The 20,357-nt window shown below is 46.9% G+C and overlaps 1 protein-coding gene across 1 annotated transcript in view; it reads left to right on the forward strand.

Annotated features, from left to right (window-relative positions):
* Positions 1 to 15,031, forward strand: part of plxna4 (plexin A4) — a 689,385-nt gene extending 674,354 nt beyond the window's left edge. The window contains exons 30-32 of the mRNA XM_078235826.1: positions 6,228 to 6,440; positions 12,127 to 12,277; positions 14,449 to 15,031. Coding sequence (XP_078091952.1) covers positions 6,228 to 6,440; positions 12,127 to 12,277; positions 14,449 to 14,544 — 460 coding nt within the window. The 3' untranslated portion in view covers positions 14,545 to 15,031. The remainder of the gene's footprint in view (positions 1 to 6,227; positions 6,441 to 12,126; positions 12,278 to 14,448) is intronic.
* Positions 15,032 to 20,357: the final 5,326 nt, after the last annotated feature.

Raw genomic sequence — 20,357 nt, forward strand, 5'->3', positions numbered from 1 at the left:
ATCTATACAGTAATGGGAGCCAATCGCCTTGGAGAACGATGTTTCTACGCGGTGATAATCAACTCGGTGTTAGACATCGTCTGGTCTGGCTCAGGTGCCCCACTCGGACATGGCAGTGTCTGCCACGTTAGCGGCAGGGGAAGATAGTAGACATGGAGAGTGCACAATTCCCTGGCCTTTGTTTTCTATATGCCCTCTTCCTGAGCAGTGGAGCTTTGAGTTTCTGTTTGCCTTCACCAATGCCATTCCAAACACTCAGTCTCCAAAGGTCACAGCTGTCAGTGACCATGTCCCAGGTAGTTGTCTGTGTCAATATCTGCCATCTTCATATCTTGCTCACAGGTGTCTCTGTAGCAGAAGAAAGGGGGTGGAATCCTCCGGCCGCGCTGGTCTAAAAGCCGGAAATTCCTGCCTGATTGTCAATGTGGTTTCACACTGTCTGCAAACCACCCGTGAAAATTCCAGTGGCGGTTGGGATGGGAGAATTCTGGCCAGGATGTCCAAGAGGGCATGACTCAGTGGCTAGTTCACTGTGCAGGAGGTCTTTGGGTTTACGGTGATCAGTTATCTGATGAAAATGACTAAGCCAGCGCAGACATTGTTGGCTTAGAAATTAGTGTATACTGATAGAATGCCAACCAGGGGTCCCAGAACTTTCACTTCTTAAACTGAGAGAGAATCCATGTTAGGCTTGAAGACAGTGTCATAAGAAATGGGATTGTACGGCTTTTCTATAAATTACATGTGTTCCCGTGTCTGGAATTCCAATAAAAGTCCTTATAGTCGCAGTAGTTGGGAAGTAAATGGATTTCTTGTGGTTCTCTGAGTGTTTCGGAACGTTAACCTGGAGAGGTAAGGATTTAATTAAGTTGACTGCTTCAAGTATCACATCAGCAAGGAGTTTCATTGGATAGCAGCAACAACAACTTGCATTTATATAGCGGCTTCAATCATAGAATCCCCACAGTGCAGAAGGAGGTCATTTGACCCACCGAGCCTACACCGACAACAATCCCGCCCAGCCCCTATCCCCAAAACCCCATTTATCCTGCTAGTCCCACTGACACTAAGGAGCAATTTAGCATGGCCAATCAACTTATCCCGCACACCTTTAGCCTGTGGGAGGAAACCCATACAGACACAGTGGTTAGCACTGCTGCCTCACAGCGCCAGGGACCCAGGTTCGATTCCTGGCTTGGGTCACTGTCTGTGTGGAGTCTGTGCGTTCCCCCCGTGATTGTGTGGAATTCCTCCGGGTGCTCCGGTTTCCTCCCACAGTCCGAAAGACGTGCTGGTTAGGTGAATTGGCCATGCTAAATTCTCCCTCGGTGCACCCGAACAGGCTCCAGAGTGTGGCGACTGGGGGATTTTCACAGTAACTTCACTGCAGTGTTAATGTAAGCTATGTGTGACACTAATAAATAAACTTTAAACCAAGTCAGGATATGAATGAGGTTTGCACAGGTCGGACTGTTTCGCTGTCCCTTGGTTAGAAAGATAAGGAACTCCGTTCACTTTGATTGTTCAAGCCCCTCAATGCAGAGCATTCAGAAATGGTGGAGATAAGTCAGTAAGAGTTTTAACAACACCAGGTTAAAGTCCAACAGGTTTATTTGGTAGCAAATACCATTAGCTTTCGGAGTGCTGCTCCTTCGTCAGATGGAGTGGAAATCTGCTCTCAAACAGGGCACAGAGACACAAAATCAAGTTACAGAATACTGATTAGAATGCGAATCTCTACAGCCAACCAGGTCTTAAAGATACAGACAATGTGAGTGGAGGGAGCATTAAGCTCCCTCCAGACTACAGCACCTTCCTTATCGCTTCACACCCCTCACTGGTTAAACTGCCGGAAGATTAAGTACTCATTTAAAAGTAATAAAGAATAAAGCAGATGCTTACTTTCTACAAGCCATAATGTCCTAATTGTGTGCAAGTTGCTTCATTCATCACACATGAGAGAGGGCAAAATATACACAACTGCAGTCTGCTGTTTCTGTGACAGCAGGAGAATGATTTTTTTAAATTAGCCATCCCCTTGCTCCTCCCACCCCCACCCCATTTTGATTTTCTCCCCCTTCTACTGAGGGCCTTGTTTCTTTCTTGGAGACGGTTTCCATGGTACCATCAGGTGGTCATCTTTTGTGTAAATGAACCAAGTAATTGTCGGGAGTGTAGCGGGGTGGTGAGGTGGGGGGAGGGTGGGGGGGGTTGTCATTTGACTATGAGGTGAATCGTAGCTACATCCAAGGCGATATTGGAAAAGAGGGCCAGGTGGGGGAGGTTAGAAGCACGGTGAAAGTGGTGGGATTTAAGGAGGGTGTTGGGTACAGTGAGGGAGAATTTAGCATGACCAATGAACCTAATCAGCACGTCTTTCAGTCTGTGGGAGGAAACCGGAGGAAACTCACACAAACGGGGAGATTGTGCAGACTCCGCACAGCCGGGAATCGAACCCAGGGACCCTGCCCCTGTGAGGCAGCAGTGCTAACCACTGTGCCACTGTGCCGCCCAACTAAGAAACAGAAAATGGAGAGCAGTGCTGATTGGCTGTTTTTGCAGATGAGTGTTGGGGGAAAGTGTGCAGTGGTGTGTGCAGGGCCCGATGTTGGGGCCATTGCCCTTTTTGATATGTATTTATGACCTGGGCTTGGGTATAGAGCACAAGGGGCCTGCATGGCTATCCCACAACCTTGGAAGGCGATTCAACAAACCCTGTTGAGTTTGCCTGTGACCTGGTATCGCTGGAAGTTATCCTCCTGTCCTTGCCTCCACCACTGATCCCTTTGGTCTGGGATCCCACAATGTCACTGCCACCACTCCAACTGGTGCTGGCAGCAACAAATGGCTGCCAGAATCTGATTGGCCAGCTGTTCTAAGTGGGCAGGACCTCTGCCACCGAGGACCTCAGTTGTACAGGGAAACTAACGGTGGCCATTAAATTGCGGTGGCCGCAGAGATATCGAATGTCAGTTGGCTCATTGCTAAACCTAATTGACATCCGGCCAGCAGCAGCCAAGAATCTCTCAAACTTTTCCCATCAGCTGGGAGACTGACGTGGTTCCTCTCTCTCATAATTAAGTGAGCCTGACCACTATGGTTCCCAAGGTGATAGGCTGCATTAAATAAGCTCCATAGATTACAAATGCAAGGGAGGCATGCCAAACCTCTATAAATATTGTTTGGGCCCAGAGGGCCACCACACTTTAGGAAGACTATCAAGGTCTTCAAGAAAGGGCGACCAAAATGTACAAGAGTGGTACCAACCCGACTTGGAAATATATCGCCGTTCCATCACTGTCGCTGCTTCAAAGTCCTGGAACTCCACCCCCCCCCCCCCAACCACTCTGTGGGCAGTTTGAGAACTCAAATACAGTTCAAAGCAATAATCTGGCAGTGGAAGCCTGATTGTGGTATAAACTGGAGCCACCACTGGGTCAAAATTCTGGAACTCCCTCCCCAACCACAACACATGGATGTAGCGGTTCAGGGCGGCACGGTGGCACAGTGGTTAGCACTGCTGCCTCACAGCACCAGGGACCTGGGATCGATTCCCGGCTTGGGTCACTGTCTGTGCAAAGTCTGCACGTTCTCCCTGTGTCTGGGTTTCCTCCGGGTCCTACGCTTTCCTCCCAATCCGAAAGACGTGCAGGTTAGGGTGCATTGGCCGTGCTAAATTCTCCCTCACTGTACCCGAACAGGCGCTGGAGTGTGGCGACCAGGGGAATTTCACAATAACTTCATTGCAGTGTTAATGTAAGCCGACTTGTGACACTGATAAGTAAATTTAAACTTAAGAAGGCAGCTCACCACCACTTTCTCAAGGGCAATTAGGAATGGGTAATAAATGCTGACCTGGTCTGCAAAGCCCACATTCCATGAATAAATAAAACAAAATTGAGTGAAGAAAGTGAAAGGTCGAGTGGGAGGAAAAGGAGAAGGGTACAGACAGCATTTTTAAGATGCTGAAAGTACGTGAAAGCAACTGATTGAGGGCATGTTTAATTACAGTTCCCAGCGCAGGCTAAAACTCACAAATAATTGAGAAGAGCTGAGATTCATCTGTGAGCTAATTTGATCTGACCATACAGCAATCACTTCATGTGTTCAAGTGTACCTGCTGTTTATTACAGAGCTATAGTGTAATCAGGTCCTGATTCACAATACAGTTAGTGTTAAAACCACACTAATGCCCCATTAGCTTGAGTCTCAGCAAGCCCTGCATCTGGAGAGCTACCTTGTCATGTGACATCTGAAATCAAAGGACAGTGCCTGAAGAAAACACTCAACTTGAGAACTGCAAAACGTGATGAGCTTCTTCAACTGCAGCTGGTTGCTAGGGAGGTCAATTAAGGCCCAAGCTTTGGACTTGCTTTAGGAAAAGGTAGACATTGGAATGGGAGGAGAGTGGGCCTGATATTCAGGAAGGATGAATTGAAATGGCTGCTGGAGCTTCTTCATTCGACCCCACCATGCCACTTCTGAAGCTGTGTTATTGTTGCCAAATCTGGATAAATATCGCACCTCCTTCAATTTGATCCACTGCATTCCGCTGCTCCCAATGCGGTGTCCTCTACATTGAGGAGACCAAACGCAGACTGGGTGACTGCTTTGCAGCACGGTGGCACAGTGGTTAGCACTGCTGCCTCACAGTGTCAGGGACCCAGGTTCAATTCCAGCCTCGGGTCACTGTCTGTGTGGAGTTTGCACGTTCTCCCCGTGTCTGCGTGGGTTTCCTCCGGGTGCTCCGGTTTCCTCTCACAGTCCAAAGTTGTGCTTGTTAGGTTGATTGGCCATGCTAAATTGCCTCTTATTGTCACGGGGATTAGCAGGGTAAATGAGTGGGGTTACGGGAATAGAGCCTGGGTGGGATTGTGCTCGGTATAGACTTGATGGGCCTAATGGCCTCCTTCTGCACTTTCAGGATTCTTTGATTCTATGAACACGTTCGCTCAGGCTGCAAGTATGACCCCATTTTAACTCAGCATCTTGCTCTCATGCCCACATGTCCACCCTTGGTCTGTTGCAATGCTCCACTGAAACCCAACATAAACTGGAGGAGCAGCACTTCCATCTTCCGATTAGGCACGTTACAGCCCTCAGGAATCAACATCGAGTTCAACAACTTTCGACTGTGACCTTTCACCTCCATTGTGACATTTTTATAAATATCCCAAACCTTTTTTGTCCCCAAGCAAAAGCTCCCTCCCCCACTGGGCCACCTGTCACTTGTTCTGAAGTTTTGCTTTCACTGAGCGCTGAGCTTTGTTCTCCCACACTCTGATATCTTGCCTTTATGCAACTACTAGCACTTTCTCCTGCCGTTAACACTTCCTCTGTCTCATGACCTATGTATTTGTTTTGCAATATCTCCTCGCTCCCATCGATCACTTTGTTCCGCCTGCTCCACCTTCTCTGATACAGTGTATAATCCAACACATTTCTCCCTCTCTTTAGCTGTGAGGAAGAATCATATGAACTCAAAATGTTAACACTATTTTCTCTCGACACTGATGCTGCCAGACCTGCTGAGGGTTTCCAGCATTTTCTGTTCTGGTCAGGCATACTCTTAGAGGTTTCAATACATGACCTTCTACCTCACACTGCCCCACACCCATATTCCTGCCATTGGCCACCCAACATGTCCAATCTCAAAGTGCACCATCTTCCTTCATCAATTGTTTAAAGTTTATTTATTAGTGTCACAGGTAGGCTTACATTAACAATGAAGTTACTGTAAAAATCCCCCAGTTGCCACACTCCGTCGCCTGGTCGGGTACACTGAGGGAGAATTTAGCATGGCCAATGCACCCTAACCAGCACGTCTTTCAGACTGTGGGAGGAAACCGGAGCACCCGGAGGAAACCCACGCAGACACGGGGAGAACATACAGACTGCACAGACAGTGACCCAAGCCGGGAATCGAACCCAGGTCCCTGGCGCTGTGAGGCAGCAGTGCTAAACACTGTGCCACCATGCCGCCCAATTGCAAAACAAACTGATCTTCATTACGTAATGGGATTATTTTTGACTGTCGGTCAAACTGCCCTTTCTATGCAGTAACCTGAAATGTTGGAAGAAAGTTTTTATTACTCTGGTGATTTTTCTCTTGGATGCTCACAGCAGAGTCTTGGAAAGTAGTTTTTGATTCCTGGAGACCCCAGAGTAGTTAGCGACCATAAGCTTACCTTGATGCCATTAACCTTGTCTTTCTTACCCCCTTACAGCTTACCCCTGAGGTTCTGGGTGAATGTGATCAAGAATCCTCAGTTCGTCTTTGACATTCACAAGAATAGCATTACGGACGCCTGCCTGTCGGTGGTGGCGCAGACTTTCATGGATTCCTGTTCAACATCGGAGCACAGGCTGGGGAAAGACTCGCCATCCAACAAGCTGCTTTATGCCAAGGACATTCCCAACTACAAAAGCTGGGTGGAAAGGTTAGTGCTGGGCACTGGGGTTAGGGTCAGCATCTCTGACCGCGTTCCTTGAGGTTCCAACACACTGCAGTCTCCAATCGACCCGCCTCCACATTCACGCCATTGGTCGCCTGACATGTCCATCATCAGGATGGCACAGTGGTTAGCACTGCTGCCTCACGGCACCAGGGACCGGGTTCAAATCTGGCCTCAGGTGTCACTCTGTGTGGAGTTTGCACCTTCTCCCCATGTCTGCATATGTTTCCTTCGGGTGCTTTGATTTCCTCCCATAGTTCAAAGATGTGCGAGTTAAGATGATTGACCATGCTAAATTGCCCCTTAGTGTCAGGGGGACTAGCAGGGTAAATATATGGTGTTACGGGGATAGGCTTGGGGTTGTTGTTGCTGTAGGCTCGATGGGCCGAATAGCAATTCACTGTAGGGATTCTATGATTCTTTTGCCCAATGGGCAAGTGGACAGACCCTTCAATATCCAATTAGATGGCTCTTCACTGTCAGTCAAACATGTTCTTGTGGTGAACCATAGATGGTTACCACTATGGGTACTTGTACATATGTTACTCTTGTTACTGTTGGGGTTAGGGTTTGGGTGTTCCACCTGTTATTATTGTTTATGTGGTACACTCCGTTCGGCTCCGCCTTCTTACAGGAGTATAAAGGTCACTGCTACTTCCTAGTAGCCCTTAGTCTGGGATAATATTGTTAAGTAGTGTGCTCCAATCTTGTTGTGAATAAAAGCCTTTATTCCCGGGTACGTCCTAGCCTCCCGTGTGAATCAATCGCGCATCAGTTCTCACATTCACCATTTTTGGAACGAGTGGACCAAAGCGTGGAAAGAAATTTTAAAAATACGCCTTTTATTTAATGCCTCAAAATTTTTTATCCTGGTTGTTTGTCTGTCACAGCATCCTGCAGTATAAGCTTTAATTCTGGAGACCCAGGTTCGAATCCCACCACGGCAGATTTGATAAACATCTGGAATTAAGAATCTACTGATGACCATGAAACCATTGTCAATTGTTGGAAAAACCCGTCTAGTTCACGAATGTTATTTAAGGAAAGAAATCTGCCGTCCTTACCTGGTCTGGCCTACATGTGACTCCAGAGCCACAGCAATGTGGTTGACTCTCAACTGCTCTCCAAGAACAACTAGGGATGGGCAATAAATGCTGGCCAGCTAGCGACGCCCATGTCCCAGAAATGAATTTTTAAAATTCCTAAAGGCTCTGGGGTGCTGAGAGGTGAAAGCAATCATCACCGGGTCACTGATGAATGAGTGGGCAGTGGGGAGGGGAGGGAGCAATGGACGGATAGAAGATAGCGATTTTTCAGTCCCTGCCAACAGGGTACAGAGTGAGTTTCAATTAGGTCAAACTGTCATAACGCTGCAGTCACTGATGCTCAATGTCTGATGAGGGCCACAAGTGGCACAGTTGTCCGCCTGCCTGTCAGACCAGCCTCGAACACTTGAAGGCTGATAGAGGTGAGCAGATGGCTTTTGTCTGATTCAACACTCACGACTGTCCCACTGTCAATATTGGTACTGAAATGTTGATTTAAAAAATACCAGGAACTAAGGAAGGTGAGAGACCATTAACAATCCCTTGAGGGAATATTTCCTTTATTATTTCACATTCCACAATAGCACTTTGGAAGCCCCATAAGCAGTAAATTGTCACGGACAATTACCATTTCTCTATATTTCAACCAAATTAAAGTAAATTGTGGAATTATTCAAAGTGGCACTTTTGCAGAAGGGAATATTCAATATTACGCAGTATTTACAGCACAGAAACTGGCCATTCGACTGAATTAACGCACAGAGGCACTAATGCTTCACTTGCGATATCAACCTGACATCTGTCATTCATATATATAACTAAAAACAGTAACTTCATTGCAGCCTGAACTCCATATGCTTTCAGTTCTTTCTCTCTCACGTGTTTATCTACCTTCCTTTTAATTGCATCTTTTCTGTTCACCTCCAATACACTTTGCGGCAGTGGGTTCCTATTAGCCGGGAAGTCTCTCCTGAATTCCCTATTGCATATACCCAGTCTCATATATCTCATATCCATGGCCCCTAGTTGATCTGCCTACAAGTGGAAGCATCTTCTCCTATGTTTCCCCTATTAGCATTCCACTAGTTCACTCCTGAATCTTTTGCAGGGTTTTACAGTTCAAGGAACAGCGAGCTGTTCTGACTTTTTTACACCTCTGTAAAATAAAGGAGGACATCGGAGGGAGAGCCTGTCTTCAGTACAGGGTATATCTGTCAATCAAGTTATAAGATATCAGAAAATAATGTACTCAAGTCTTGTAAGGGGTGAAAACTCTCTTTTAAGCCGTGAAAAAGGCAAATTTCTTGTTTTTCTTCCTAATTTAATGAACTGTCAATGAAATCCTGGAAAGGTGTGAATTCCAGAGGTTGCAATTCTGATTCACATTTGATTGTGGAACAGAAGGAGGCCATTCAGGCCATCACACCGTTGCTAACTGGCTTGTTGCTAATTATGGAGATCGGTGAAGATTTTTCACTGAGCTTTAATCCAACCCCGTCCCCCCTGCCCCACCCCACCCCACCCCCACACCCCCCACACCCATTCTGAAGTTTTTTTATTCATTCACAGGATGTGGGCTTTGCTGGTTTGGCCAGCATTTATTATCCATCCCTAATTGCTCTTGAGAAGGTGGTGGTGAGCTGCCTTCTTGAACTGCTGCAGTCCCTGTGATAAAGGTACACCCACTGTTCTGTTGGGGGGAAGAGTCCCATGATTTTGATCCAGTGACAGTGAAGGAACAGCCGACATATTTCTGGGTCAGGATGATTAGTGACTCGGACAGAAACAGTCATTTTTGGGCTTTTGTTGTTGGTTTTCTCTATCAAATGTCCACAAATGCCTAAAGTAAAGTTTATTTATTAGTGTCACAAGTAGGCTTACATTGACACTGCAATGAAGTTACTGTGAAAATCCCCTCGTCGCCATACTCCGGCGCCTGTTCGGGTACACTGAGCAAGAATTTAGCATGGCCAGTGCACCTAACCAGCACGTCTTTCGGACTGTGGGAGGAAACTGGAGCACCCGGAGGGAACCCACGCAGACACAGGGAGAACGTGCAGACTCCACACAGACAGTGACGCAAGCCGGGAATTGAACCGGTGTCCCTGGTGCTGTGAGGCAGCCGTGCTAACCACTGTGCCACCGTGCTGCCCCTAATGGCCTATCTGCCCTTTCAGGTGGACGTAAAAAGATCCCACAACCCTCGCTGGAGCTTTTTGGCTGCTCATGCCGGCAGGATCTTCTGGTCCCACTGACGGCGCACTCCAGCCATGGGTTTCCCGGTGGCGAGGGGGTGGAGTCAATGGGAAATCCCATTGAAAGCGGCGGGACCAGAAGATGCTGCTGCTGTCCAATGGTGCCAACACACTGGGCATAATCCCCCTGTTCTTCAAAACAGTTCCATTGGGACTTTTAAGTTCCTCTGGCAGGATAGCTGGGGCCTCCATTTAATGTCTAAAGTGAAAGACAGCAGCTCAAACAGTGCAGCACTCCCCCAGTCCTGCACGGGAATGTCAGCCTTCTCTTGTGTGCTCAAGTCATGGAGCAGGACGAGAACCCGGAACCTTCTGCCTCAGAGGCAGGCATGCCACTGACTTATCCACAGCCCACACGGTCTCCCTGAACAACCAAGCAAATAAAAAAGCCCCTTACACGCAGCACAAACTGAGCCGTGGACACGGGCTTGTCCCCGGAGATGAAAATCCTCAGTCTCTTGTAGAGTAATGTGTTAAAGGCCTGTGCCAGCAGAGTGAATCCCACTGACAATGATTGATGCTCCTGTTGCACTTCATGTCCTTTGATTAATTCCAACGCAGAGTTTGAAAGGGTGGAAATGGTGCCAAGCATGAAGAACAAATTGGAGAATTTCCCACAATGTGAATCCAACAAGGAAACAAAAAATAAATTGTATTGTGCTGATCGTAACCCTTAACTCACCGCTGGCAAACATGTTTATTGAGGTTTATGAGCTGATTTCAATTAGTTTTAAATGTGTGTGTGCGCGCGCGGGTGTGTGCGTGTGTGCATGTGTGTCTGTGTATGTGTGCACGAGTGCGAGAGTGCGTGCATCAACCCATAAATATGGTCACACGTCTGAGAACTTTCCATTATGTTGACATGCTCCCAACTTTCCAACTATTGGCACTACCCTGAGAATGAGGGGTGATCTTATAGAGGTCTATAAAATAATGAGGGGCATAGATCAGCTAGATAGTCGACATATTTTCCCAAAGGTAGGGGAGTCTAAAACTAGAGGGCATAGGTTTAAGGTGAGAGGGGAGAGATACAAAAATGTCCAGAGGGGCAATTCTATCACTCAGAGGGTGGTGAGTGTCTGGAACAAGCTGCTGGAGGTAGTAGTAGAGGTGGGTACAATTTTGTCTTTTAAAAAGCATTGAGCCAGTTACATGGGTAAGATGGGTATAGAGGGATATGGGCCAAATGTGGGCAATTGGAAGTGGCTTAGTGGTTTAGAAAAAAAGGGCGGCATGGACACGTTGGGCTGAAGGGCCTGTTTCCATGCTGTAAACCTCTATGATTCTATAATGTCCTCTAATACTGGCAGTTACTCTGAGGGATTGCCTGCATATATTGACACACTCCTATGGACTATTTGCAAATATTGACACACTTCCAGGAATTATAGGAACATAGGACCTGATTAACTGTAAATGTTGGCTTGTTCATGTATGAGAAGACTGGATTGCTTTTCTTTCCTGTGGGAGTTGTGGCTGGAGTGATGCTATCAGTTAACCGACATTGCAGGACAAATCTTTCCAGAGAATTGAGATTTATAAAAATATCACAAATGCCTTGCTTCTGTGATTTGGGATTTTCTGGAGAGTTGCGTGACGTAGTTATGTCTCTGTTACCCCGACCCCCACCACCAAAATGCATTGTTGAAAAGAGCGACACCTTGACATTCCCAGTTTCTGTCTTCTGCTTTGATGAGATGGGTGGCACAGTGGGTAGCACTTCTGCCTCACGGTGCCAGGGAGCCTGGTTCGATACCAGCCTCGAGTGACTGCCTGCGTGGAGTTTGCACATTCTCCCCGTGTCTGCGCGGGTTTCCTCCGGGTGCTCCGGTTTCCTCCCACACTCCAAAGATGTGCAGGTTAGGTGGATCGGCCATGCTAAATTGCAGCTTAGTCTCCAGAGATATGTAGCTTGGAGGGATTAGCCATGCTAATGTGTGGAGCCAGTAAGAGTTTTAACAACACCAGGTTAAAGTCCAACAGGTTTATTTGGTAGCAAATACCATTAGCTACCAAATACCAAATTAGCTATCAAATACCATTGCTACCAAATAAACCTGTTGGACTTTAACCTGGTGTTGTTAAAACTCTTACTGTGTTCACCCCAGTCCAACGCCGGCATCTCCACATAATGTGTGGAGCTACAGGAATAGGGAGGCAGAGAGGGGCCTGGGTAAGATACTCTGTCAGAGAGTAGGTGCAGACTCGATGGGCTGAATGGCCTTTTCTGCACTGTAGGTATTCAATAGTTCAATGAAATGTTGCCCTCCCCCTCAGCGACCACCCCACCTTCTCCTTTGACGTGTCAGGTAGGCTTTGCAAAGAAACACAACTTGACTTATCTTGCCTATTTGTCTTTCCTGTGCACAGGTACTATGCAGACATTGGAAAGATGCCAGCCATCAGTGACCAGGATATGAATGCCTATCTAGCCGAGCAATCCCGGATGCACACGACTGAATTCAATGCAATGAGCGCCCTCAGTGAAATCTATTCTTACGTTAGCAAGTACAGCGAGGAGGTAAATGTCTTGTTGACTGAGAGAACCAGCGATCCGCTGATTCCGTACACTAGCATTGTCCTCTTCGGTCTGTTGGAACAGCAGGAACAGAAATTGGACTTCAGGCCACTTGGTCATTCGACTGAGACCGTGGCTGGTTTGTGCCTCCACTCCGCTTTGCTTCCTTCGCTTCATATCCCTTTCGTATCTCTACCTGACAAAAACCTATCTCAGCCTTGCAAGCCCAGTTGTCCCCCCAGCACTGATAACTTTTTGCAGGAGAGCGTTCCAAATTTCCACTACCTCACGATTTCGCTTGTGAATGGTTGGCTTTACTTTTTGGGCCCGGGTGCGTGATTGCCTCATCGAGGAAAATGCTTCCTCCATATTTACCCAACCAAATCCTCTTTAACATTTGAAACACCTTGATCAGATTGCCCCCTCAATCTCCTGCACTCGAGACAATAAAACCAAATACATGCAACCTGCTGTCAGAATCTAACCCCCGAAACACAGTCATATTTGAGTTCCTTTATGCCAAGGCATTGTGGAGGTGCTGTAAGATTTAAGTACAGAGGATATGCGTGGAATTGTCAAGCAGAGTCCTTTATTTCCGAAATGGAGAAACCCAACTGAACTTCAGGAACAGGAGCAGAAGTTGCTCATTTGGCCTCTCGAGCCTGCTCCGCCATTCCGTAAGATGGCGATTGATCTGATTGTGGCCTCAACTCCACGTTCCTGCCTGACCCCCATAGCGTGGACAGCATGGTGGCACAGTGGTTAGCACTGCTGCCTCACAGTGCCATAGACCTGGGTTCGATTCCCAACATGGGTCACTGTCTGTGCGGAGTCTGCACATTCTGCATAGATTTCCCCCATGTATTCCGGCTTCCTCCCACAGTCTGAAACACCTGCTGGTTAAGTGCATTGGCCATTCTAAATTCTCCCTCAGTGTACCCGAACAGGCACCGGAGTGTGACGACTAGGGGATTTTCGCAGGAACTTCATTGCAGTGTTAATGTAAGCCTACTTGTGACACTAATAAACAAAGCTAAACTTTAAAGTAACCCCTGAAAGTTAACTAAAACCCATAGCACAAAATAATTTGTCTACATAATCAAATTGTGAATCCTTCCACTACACACTTTCCTTTAAGAGAAGAATGTGAATATGTGGAAGGGATAAGGGATCCTTGTCTCATCTCTAACCTAGATTATTCATGCCAGGGTGGCCCTGAATGAGGAATGTACTTTGTCCATTGCCACACCGGAGCTCCCATGACTCATGGGCATTGCGGGGATGGAGGGCAGAGAGTGGACAATTGGTGCAATATTATTTAATTGTATAACTTTTGTTTGTTTTAAGGTTTAGTTCCACATCTATTGGCAACCAAGGGCCACAAGAACAGAAATAAATAGGAGCAGGAGTAGCCCACAGCACATCGATCCTGCTCCGACATCCAATATGATTGTAGTCGATTATAGGATTGAATGCCATTTTCCCATTCCCCACAATTCCTCAATTCCCCGAGACACCAAAAATCTGTCTATCCAAGTCTTCAACGATGGAGCATCTACCGCCCTCTGGGCGAGAGAATTCCAAAGATTCTCATTCCAAGGAGTGAGGGGTGATTTTATTGAAACATGTAAGATCCTGAGGGGATTTGATAGGGTAAATGCCAGGGAGATGTTTCCACTTTGTGGGAGAGACTAGAACCAGGGGACACAGTTAAAAAAATAAGCGGTCTTCCTATTAAGGTGGAGATGAGGAGAAATTATTTCTTTCGAAGGGTAATTCGTTGGTGGAATTCTCTTCCCCAGAGAGCAGTGGAGACTACACTGAACACATTGAATGTATTCAAGCACCCCCCGCCCCCCCCCCCCCCCCCCCCCCCCCACCCCCGCACCCCCAGACATCAAGTGACATCCAAGCAGACTATTGGGAGCATCATGCTGAGCCCAGTGCAATTCTGTGAACTTTATAGCAGATGCACCTTGATAGCAAATAGGAGCAGGAAACCGTGAATTACTTCTCCCCCTCCCTAACACGGTACTCTCACTGTCCATTTTATGATGATCAGCTGACACAGTGTGCTATGAACCTGTCCGTACAAAATGTGTAGGAATTGTATGTTTCTATATGACAGAGTTAAACTCAGTATTAACATCTCCTTTTTGTGCTCTCATCCACAGGTAGTCAGTACTCTAGAATGTGAAGATCAGTCAAGGAGGCAGAGATTAGCTTACAAACTTGAACAGGTGGTTGCCCTTATGTCCATAGAGAGCTGAGCGGCACTCCCAAGGAACGCTGGGTAAAAGAAGCCAAGCTGTGCCTGACTAAAGATGGTCGCCTCTCAAGTGCTAGTTATGATTGGTTACAAGCAAAGTCACCTTGATCATCTTATCTCTCTTCATTATCTCTGTCTCTTCATCTTTTATTCTCTCTCGTTCTCTCTCTCGCCCATAACATTATTGGATATATCAAAAGGTCAGTGAACGGTTAAAACTACGCCAATCACCTCATGGTTTAAAAAAAAAATGAAGCAGAAATCAATCATGTAGAAAAAAAAACAAAAATCAGTAAGGGACTAAGGCTCACAGTGGTTTTCTCAGCCATCATCTCCAGAGGAACTTCACAGTTTTCATTCTCGCTGTGGAAGTGACGGGAACCAGGAAAGACAGAAGATCTTCACATTCTGTGGGAGATTGCCAGCGATTTCCTTTGGGACAGATTGATATCTGATATGGCTTCAGCCAAGCATTTGCCTTGGGACGTTTCTTTTAGTGGGGGGGTGGGGGGGTGGGGTGGCGGGGAGGGGAGCGGTGGGGGGCGGGTGAAATCGGAGACCTTTGTCACAGGAAGATCTTTGATGAACATGAGATCGATGAGACGGTAAAATGGTTTCTCACTCGGTTGACTTCACGGCCAGAGATGGCAGACCAATGAGAAACAAAAACGTGTGCATGAGTTTTTCAATGTATCTGGGGAAGGAAGGACTATGTAAGAGGGGAAGAGAGAGTCTTGCAAAATGATGGAGGGCTGCTCTCAACAATTGGACTTGGGGGTTGGGGAAGGGACAGGGGAGGCGGGGCGGCGGGGGGGGGGGGGGTTAACTTTATTCCAGAGCTATGAATGTGGGCCATGGTGCCAAGAGAGGAACAATCAGACACACACAGCATACACAAGCAAAGAAAGGTACTCTAAATCCTAAACTTGTACTAGGAAGTAAGGAAAAGTGTGTCGATGAATCAATTTCAAACAAATGGACAGATTCAACTTTTCACCAGAGATTGGGGACATTTTGGAACTCTGGGGTACTGGAGGACAAAATACAAAAGGACATTTGGTTTGGAAACGATGGATTATCCCTGCCAGCGAAGACCAAAGGATTTCAGTGCTATTCGAAAATAAGTGCCACTGTGGTTTAAAATAAAAACAATTTATTTACAGATGTCTACCTAATGTGTGAGGTTCCACAAGAAAAACACGACAAAAAAAAACACCATATGACAAGCTGGCTTCAAACAAGCATTCCTCTTTATTTGCACAGGAAGACTCGCAGATTGAGAAGCTGTGAATTTTATTGATAGGAGAACGAGACGAAAAAAAAATTAAACGGTGAAAGCAACAAAACCTGATTTGCACGTGTTAGATGTAGGAGGAGCCAGAAACTTGGGGTGGAATGGTGGGGGGAGGGGGGCGGGCGGGGAGGGAGGGTGGGTGGGTGGGTTGAGGTGGGAGGGGGGAGGAGTGGGGGGGGGGGGGGGGGGGGGGAGGGTGGCCGGGAATGGCAAGTCTTGCACCATCTCGCGGTCATTACTGAAACACTTCTTTAAAAGAACTGGGCCTGTTTCCCCACCCCGCACCCCCCCCACCAACCCCCAAAAAGGATGTGTATCGGACGGACGTGAATATCATATTATTGTGAAATCTGAAGCTGCCCTCTTACTCATTTAGCTCCGAAAAAAAAAAAGACTTAAAGGGAATAAAACAAGAAAAAAAAAAGCTTCTTTTATTTTTGCCTTGAACTGTGCCAGACTTGTGATGTGAATGTGACTTGGTCGGGTCCTGGCAGTGACCTGGGTTACCTGGCTACTAGTTTTCTTCTTTGAGATTTATTTTCTGTTCTTTATTTAAAACAAGAAGCGCATGTTATATGATTTAGTTGAAATTTTTTAAATTTTAATTTTCCGTTTTTTTTGCTCAAGAATAGCGCACCCAACCTGAATGGATTGTTATGTGAACATCTCCCCCATTAAAATCAACGACAAAAAGAATAAGAGATTTGTAACACCCTACCCTTAGAAACCAGTGTTAGAAGGCGTCAAGACAAAGCAACATAGGTTTTTACCCTAATTAATGACTGTAATTAAATATACTACTCAAAAAAGAAATCAAATGACTTGATAAAGGCAAGCTTCAGTACTTTGTTATATCAATTGTATACCTGTGTATGTAAATATGATGCACTCCTATTTTGCAGTTCAGAACAAAAATTTACTATTTGTAATATAGAATAAAGTTTATTAAAAAAAATCATTTACCGCTGTCGAATGTTTTGCAGAGGGTCCATGATGTCTCTCACATTGAAGCCGTGTTGCACTCTGTAACGAGGATCACTCATTGCACCGCCCGTTGTCAGGGGGCGCTGATTACAGCGATTCAGTCACTCGAATTCTCTCCCGCCAAATCAACAAGAGTGGGCAGGATTTTCCGGGGCGGGTGCAGCCGGAAAATCCCACCCGAGGTCAACGGATCTTTCCGTGGTCCGCCCCTCACCCACTACAATTCCGTGGGCAAGCCAGTGGCAGGTGGAATACAATGTGGAAAAGTGTGAGGTTATGCACTTTGGAAGGAGAAATAGAGGCATAGACTATTTTCTAAATGGGAAATTGCTTAGGAAATCAGAAACACCAAAGGGACTTGGGAGTCATTGTTCAAGATTCTCTTCAGGTTAACGTGCGGGTTCAGTCGGCAGTTAGGAAGGCAAATGCAATGTTAGCATTCATGTCGAGAGGGTAAGAATACAAGAGTAGGGACGTACTTCTGAGGCTGCTTAAGGCTCTGGTCAGACCCCATTTGGAGTATTGTGAGCAGTTTTGGGCCTCATATCTAAGGAAGGATGTGCTGGCCTTGGAAAGGGTCCAGAAAATGCTCCCTGGAATGAAGAGCTTGTCGTATGAGGAATGGTTGAGGGCTCTGGGTCTGTACTCATTGGAGTTTAGAAGGATGAGGGGGGATCTTATTGAAACTTACAGGATACTTTGAGGTCTGGATAGAGTGGGCGTGGAGAGGATGTTTCCACTAGTAGGAAAATCTAGAACCAGAGGGCACAACCTCAGGCTAAAGAGACAGTCCTTTAAAACAGAGATGAGGAGGAATTTCTTCAGCCAGAGTGTGGTGAATCTGTGAAACTCTTTTCTGCAGAAGGCTGTGGAGGTCAGGTCATTGAGTGTCTTTACGACAGGGATAGATAGGTTCTTGATTAATAAGGGGATCAGGGTTATGGGGAAAAGGCAGGAGAATGGGGATGAGAAAAAAATCAGCCATGATTGAATGGTGGAGCAAACTCAATGGGCTGAGTGGCCTAATGCTGCTTCTATGTCTTATGGTCTTATGGAATGGGAAAACTCACCCCCATGTGTCGAAGGTTGTGTGATATTCACAGGGAAGTGGGCGCAATATTGATTAATTTTACTGACGTATCTGTATCTTCTGTCTTTCCAGTGCTTTTCCTGCCCCCTCTTCCTTTTCTGCTTTCCTCTATTAAATTCCTCATTTTCTCCCCTCCCTCAGTCTTTTCCTCATTTCCCTTTGGTGAGGGAGGGGTGATGTGCGAGACGCTGCCCAAGGTTAAAGGCTGCTTTTAGGGTTAGGTTGATAGGGTAAAGGTAACCTTTAAGGCTGACTTTCCATCTCTCCACAGAACACTCGTGCTTTGCCTGCCCTTTTTCTTCCACTGTATCTCTAACTTTTCAACTTCCCACACCCTGTTTCCCTTTCCCACCACATGCCCTCACTCTCAATGCCACCCTTACCTCTTCTGCCCGCAACACATTTATCATGGCACGGTGGCACAGTGGTTAGCACTGCTGCATCACAGTGCCAAGGACCCAGGTTCAATTCCAGCCTTGGGTGACTGTCTGTGTGGAGTCTGCACGTTCTCCCCGTGTCTGCGTGGGATTCCTCCGGGTGCTCTGGTTTCCTCCCACAGTCCAAAGATGTGCAGGTTAGATAGATTGGCCATGCTAAATTTCCCCTTAGTGTCCAAAGATGTGCAGGTTAGGTGGATTGGCCATGCTAAATTTCCCCTTAGTGTCCAAAGATGTGCAGGTTAGGTGGATTGGCCATGCTAAATTGCCCCTCAGTGTCCAAAGATGTGTAGGTTAGATAGATTGGCCACTGTAAATTTTGGTGCCCTCATGGGCCCATCAGAGGTACCACCCGGAAGGTTCATTCCCCCTCAATTTCAATTCAATTTAAATGTTATTCCCATTCGGAGGTTGTTTGCAAGTTCACTGGTCATTCATTAAAAATCACAAAGAATTGAAAAAGAAAAATTACAGCACCACCAGACAAAAGAAAATCAGAAATTCCCCATTTGTCTTTGCGGATGCACCGATATCACCATCTCCCCAGCGTCTGGGTATCACCATCTCCCCAGCGTCTGGGACCTAGCCCACCCCCTCACCGAGACCCCTGACCCCGGATTTAACCTGGGCTCCTCGCCGTGGTAGGCCTGCAGTCCCAGCAGTGGCCACTGCTCCCAGTTGGCGTTGCCGAGACTACAGAGCTGTCAGCCCTCCAAATGGTCGGCAGCTCTCTGAGACAAGAAAGGGGCATGAGCCTTGCCTTCACAAAATCTAGGAGTCACAGTCTGAGGATAAGGGGCAAACCTTTTAGGATTGAGGTGAGGAGACATTTCTTCACCCAGAGGGTGGTGAATGTGTGGAATTCAATACCACAGAATGTAGTTGAGGCCAAAACGTATGATTTCAAGAAGAAATTAGATATAGCCCTTGGGATTTAAGGGATCAGGGGATATGGGAGGAAAGCGGGATCAGGGTACGGATGATCAGCCATGATCAAAATGATAGCGGAGCAGGCTCGAAGGGCCGAATGGCCTCCTCCTGCTTCTATTCACTGTGTTTCTACTAACGCTGATCTAGGCATTAAATTGTTGCAGGGTAGTCGGTAAGATGGTGGGCTTGCCCCTGACGCTGGGGGTGGGGGCAGGAGGTACATTTTGCAATGAGAGGGGGAAAAGCCCATCTCCAATTCTCTCTTGATTTCCTCGATTTCTCTCTGTCCCACAGCAGATAGAAATTTTACTCTACCTTCGAGCTGGATTGTGTAGTTGTAGTGACAGAATATCGGCTCAGTATTCCTCTGAAACTGGCAGCTATTTTTGGAGACCAAACATGTGCAGTTAAACGTAGAAGTCCAGGAATTGCTGTCAGTAACTCTATCCTTTTTCAGAGGCTGGTGCACTGTTAAAGTCCACCCAGATCGCGATCAATTGAAAATCACTGAGCTTTAAGTTTATTTATTTATTAGTCACAAGTAGGCTTACATTAACACTGCAATGAAGTTACTGTGAAAATCCCCCAGTCACCACACTCCAGCAGCGCCTGTTCGGGTAACACTGAGGGAGAATTTAGCACGGCCAATGCACCTAACCAGCACGTCTTTCAGAATGTGGGAGGAAACCGGAGCACCCGGAGCACCCAGAGGAAACCGGAGCACCCGGGGCAGCACGGTAGCAGGGGCGGCATGGTAGCATAGTGGTTAGCACTGCTGCTTCACAGCTCCAGGGAGCTGGGTTCGATTCCTGGCTCAGGTCACTGTGCGGAATTTGCACATTCTCCCTGTGTCTGCGTGGGTTTCCTCCCACAGTCCAAAGATGTGCGGGTTAGGTTGATTGCCCCTTAGTGTCCCGGGATGCATAGATTAGAGGGATTAGCGGGTAAATATGAGGGTTAGAGGGATTAGCAGGTAAATATATAGGGATATGGGGATAGGGCCTGGGTGGGATTGTTGTCGGTGCAGACTCGATGGGCCTGTAGGGGTTCTATGGAAACCCACACCGATACGAGGAGAA

Source organism: Mustelus asterias, chromosome 19, assembly GCF_964213995.1.
Source record: "Mustelus asterias chromosome 19, sMusAst1.hap1.1, whole genome shotgun sequence".
NCBI classification, from domain to species: domain Eukaryota; kingdom Metazoa; phylum Chordata; class Chondrichthyes; order Carcharhiniformes; family Triakidae; genus Mustelus; species Mustelus asterias.